The 3,459-nt window shown below is 65.7% G+C and overlaps 1 protein-coding gene and 1 long non-coding RNA gene across 3 annotated transcripts in view; one reads left to right on the top strand and one right to left on the bottom strand.

Moving 5' to 3' along the window:
- The first annotated feature begins 1,054 nt into the window (after positions 1 to 1,054).
- LOC115288597 lies at positions 1,055 to 3,431 on the top strand. 2 transcript variants are annotated; one of them, XR_003907112.1, is made up of 3 exons: positions 1,055 to 1,178; positions 1,320 to 2,959; positions 3,235 to 3,431. It is a non-coding gene; the product is annotated as an uncharacterized LOC115288597 (long non-coding RNA). The 2 variants fall into 2 exon arrangements; XR_003907111.1 differs by having other exon boundaries at positions 1,055 to 1,182.
- The window catches only part of THBS3 (thrombospondin 3), a 9,797-nt gene continuing 7,702 nt past the window's right edge, over positions 1,365 to 3,459 (bottom strand). The window contains exons 19-22 of the mRNA XM_029936033.1: positions 3,147 to 3,360; positions 2,732 to 2,904; positions 1,758 to 1,897; positions 1,365 to 1,680 (exon numbers count right to left, since the gene is read on the bottom strand). Coding sequence (XP_029791893.1) covers positions 1,622 to 1,680; positions 1,758 to 1,897; positions 2,732 to 2,904; positions 3,147 to 3,360 — 586 coding nt within the window. The 3' untranslated portion in view covers positions 1,365 to 1,621. The remainder of the gene's footprint in view (positions 1,681 to 1,757; positions 1,898 to 2,731; positions 2,905 to 3,146; positions 3,361 to 3,459) is intronic.

Here is a 3,459-nt window from a genome sequence, read left to right as displayed (position 1 = left end):
GGAGACCCCGAGCGCCCGGGTCGCGGGAGGGGGCGGCGTGCCCGAGTGCGGCCCGAGGGGCGGGGGCGCGCAGGTCGGGGACTGGGACGCAGAGCGCCGGGATGGTGCGCTTCCCCGACGGAGGGGCTGAGGCGGCGTCTGCAGGAGACTGCGCTCAGTGGGTGGGGTCCAGAGGTACGAGGAAGGGGCACCCAAGTATGTGGCTGAGGACAGCGGAATGTGGGAGGGGAAACGGGGCAGGTCAGTGAATGACGCATGTAGGCGGCAGAGAGTAGGTGGGGCAACAGAAGGGCATCTGGGGGCCCAGAGTGGCATTGGGGGTAGACAGGCACTGGGTGGTGGCCGGAGGACTGTATGGAGGGTGCGTGCTTGGGCTATGGCGGAGGGGGGCGAGAAGAACGAAGGGCGGAAACATTTGGGCGCAGCGCACGTGGAGCGTGGGGGCTCCCCCCCCCCCGCGGAGGTCCTATCCCCCCAGTTACGCCCGCATTAGGAAAACCGTTCTCAGTCGCCGCGAGAACAGACTGGAAAAGCAGCTTTCACAAGCCCTCGGGGCGGCGGGCTGCAGGGGAGACGGACCGCCGCGGGCGACGGGGGCGCGGCTACGCGCGGAGGCCCGACGGGCGCGGAAGCCCCCCGCCCGCCCGAGAAGGCGCGAGCATCGAGGTGGGCGGTCCCAAAACTTCAGCCCCGGCATTGCCAGGCAACAGCCATTCACTCCGGTTGCTGGGACACGCGTCACCATGGCGACGGCTCCGCGCCGCGCACTCCGAGTATTTAAAGAGCCAGCGCGCGCAACGGCCGGGTGTCGGAAAGCAGCTTTCCGGGCCACCGCCGTCTCCCCTGCAGCCTCCCTGCCTCCGGGCCGTCCCCTCCCCCTCGTCCCGGCGCCCAGTCTCTGGCTTCCAAGGTGGACCCAACTCCCCGGCGCGACCCCGGTTCTGGGACTGGTCCGGCTGCAAGCGGTGCGGAGCGGGATCCCGGGCCCCGGGCGGGCGGGAGGGACGGGACGCGGTGCAGTGTTGTTCTCTCCCCCGCCAATATTGCACTCGTCCCGGCCTCCGGCCCCTCCGGCCCCCCGGCCTCCCCCTCACCCCGAGCGGGCCAGCTCCAGCCCTCCTGGCTCTCGATCCGGACCAGGACCACCTAAGATAGACTGGAGTGTCGCCGCTGCCACCGTGAGTAAGGACCTAAGCCATTCTCGGACCAGCCCCTCATCCTTCACCTACCTCAGTCCAGCACCGTCCTTCTTCCACAAGGCCCCAAACCTCTCCTACATCCGACCAGCCCTCCTCCTTGCCCCCTCCGCTTCCTTCCAGCTCCCCACGCTATCCCGGAAAATCCCTAAAACAAGCAGCCGGCACTAGCTTAGAAAACCACTGGAACTTTATAGCAATGTGCTGTCATCTTTCCCGAGGTTAGTGCCGGAGAACACCCCCCTGGAACCTTCCCAGCTCCCGAAGGGTGGGGTCACCACCCTCTGGGACTGGACTCCCACGGGTGCCAGAGGAGGGTCTGTGTTTGGCTGAGCGGCTGTAGATTAGACCCGAGGGTCTCCAAGATGGACCCCAAGGCCAAGGGGTCAAAAATCAGGATTCTGAATCTGGCGGCGACGGCCTCTTCACGCTCTGGCCTGCAGCAGCTGCCTCCGGAATGGCTCAAAGTCCTCGGGCACGGTGTCTGAGGAGGGAGGCGGCGCTGAGGTCAGAAGATGGGCCCCCCCTCGAGGGACAAGGGCCGGAAGGCCAGAGCCTCACCGTTGCATCGATACTGGAGGTTGGACCAAATGATGTTTTCCTGGGAGAAGCAGAAGACCCCAAGACGCCCCCCTCGCATGGCCGTGTCAATGATCACCCCGGAGTCCGCCACGAGCTGAGGGCCCTCATAGAGCTTCACCCTGTCCAGGGTAGGGTGTCTGTTGGTGCGAGGGTGCCCAGTGGCACTGGGCCATCAAGGCCAGGCTCTGCACCTCCCCAACCCCCCTTTTGCTCACCGGGCCTGAGAGAACGGAAGGAGGGAGAGGGAGGAAGGAAAGGGGTGGGAGGGGTGCTTTTCTCAGGCCTGGGGCCCCTGCCTCTTTGTCCGCCCCCTTTGCATCTCAAAGCACCAGCCGCATTCCAAGCGAGGATTGGGTTGTCATGACAATGAGCACAATGGGCTGGGGGGTGAAGTCACCGGCTTCCCAGGCTCTAGTCCACCCTCCCTCACCCCCTGCCCTGGCACCCTGCAGCCCCAGGCACCTTAAAGGGGAACCGACCCTGGGCTCTCCCCGTTTGGCCCTCCCTCGCATCATCCCCACCAACTAGGCCACGTGCGCTTGTGCACACGGCACAACCCAGAAGCTGTAGCTCCACTACTAGATGTGCCATCTGGGCCTCAGTTTACTCTTCTGCAAATGATGAGCCCTCCAGGCCAGACGCTGATGGGGCCGCTCCTGGGTGCCGCACGGGAGGGGCTGGATGTGACGGGCCTCTCCTCTGTCTGGCCTGCAGCTCAGAGGTCAGATGTCCCCATTTCACTGAGGGGAACACGGAGCACAGAAAAGGAAGGACTCGCCCAACACTGCCTACAGGTCTAACTTCCGCAGCGGCCGCACTAGAGCCCAGGCTGCCTGCCGCGGAGGGAGGGAGGCTGAGGCCCTCGTCTGTGGTGAGAGGGGAGAGAGAGCGGCGGCCCAGGGCCGGTGAAGGGAAGGCGGTTCGGCCACAGGTCTGCCCTGCCCTCCCCTCACCGGATGTAGCCCACTTGAGGCCGGTGCAGCAGCTGCCAGCGGTAGGAGGTCTTGTCACGCCAGCCCACGTTCCGTGGGTCAGTCCACAGCAGCCGCACCTGATCGGGGGTGTGGCCGGTGTGCCACAGGGCATTCCGGAGGTGTTCACCTGGGCCAGACACTGACGTCACTGCCTGGAGGGGGTCGGTTGAGACAGCGCATCAGCCACAGGACTCGCACCACAGGCTGGTAGGTGCAGGTGGCAGAGAAAGTCAAGGTCGGTGGGGGAACAATCTGGAGGCCCCCCCCCACCCCCTACCCCCAGGAGCCAACCTGCAGGCCTGATACCTGGGAAACAGGGTTCCCACTCACGCAGTGCCGGCGGGGGGCTCTGGGAAAGGGCCCAAGGATTTGGGGGTCTGGGCAGCAGCAAGACCTTGAGCTGCAGCCCGGGCTGAGCGACAGCCCGGAACGGTGTGGCCTGCCAGTACGTCTGCTCCGTCTGCTTCCACATGACCACGTAGAAGCGGCCGCTGTCCTGGTAGCTGAAGAGGAAGCCCGCGTAGTCGTCATCGGTCACCGTGTTCACGTGGAAGGTGCCTTCGAAGTCCACACCGTTGAAGGCTGTGTATCCTGGGCGGGGGTGGGGTCACGGTCAGGGCCCGCAGAGCTGCCTACCCGTGGCCCATTGTGGGCCATGAGTGGGACTGGACGCCCGCTTTACGTGTGGCCAGCTTGGCTCCCCCCCC

The sequence above is a fragment of the Suricata suricatta genome, chromosome 3, assembly GCF_006229205.1.
Source record: "Suricata suricatta isolate VVHF042 chromosome 3, meerkat_22Aug2017_6uvM2_HiC, whole genome shotgun sequence".
NCBI classification, from domain to species: domain Eukaryota; kingdom Metazoa; phylum Chordata; class Mammalia; order Carnivora; family Herpestidae; genus Suricata; species Suricata suricatta.
Note: the sequence above shows the minus strand (reverse complement) of the source record. Positions and strands in the feature narration are given on the sequence as shown.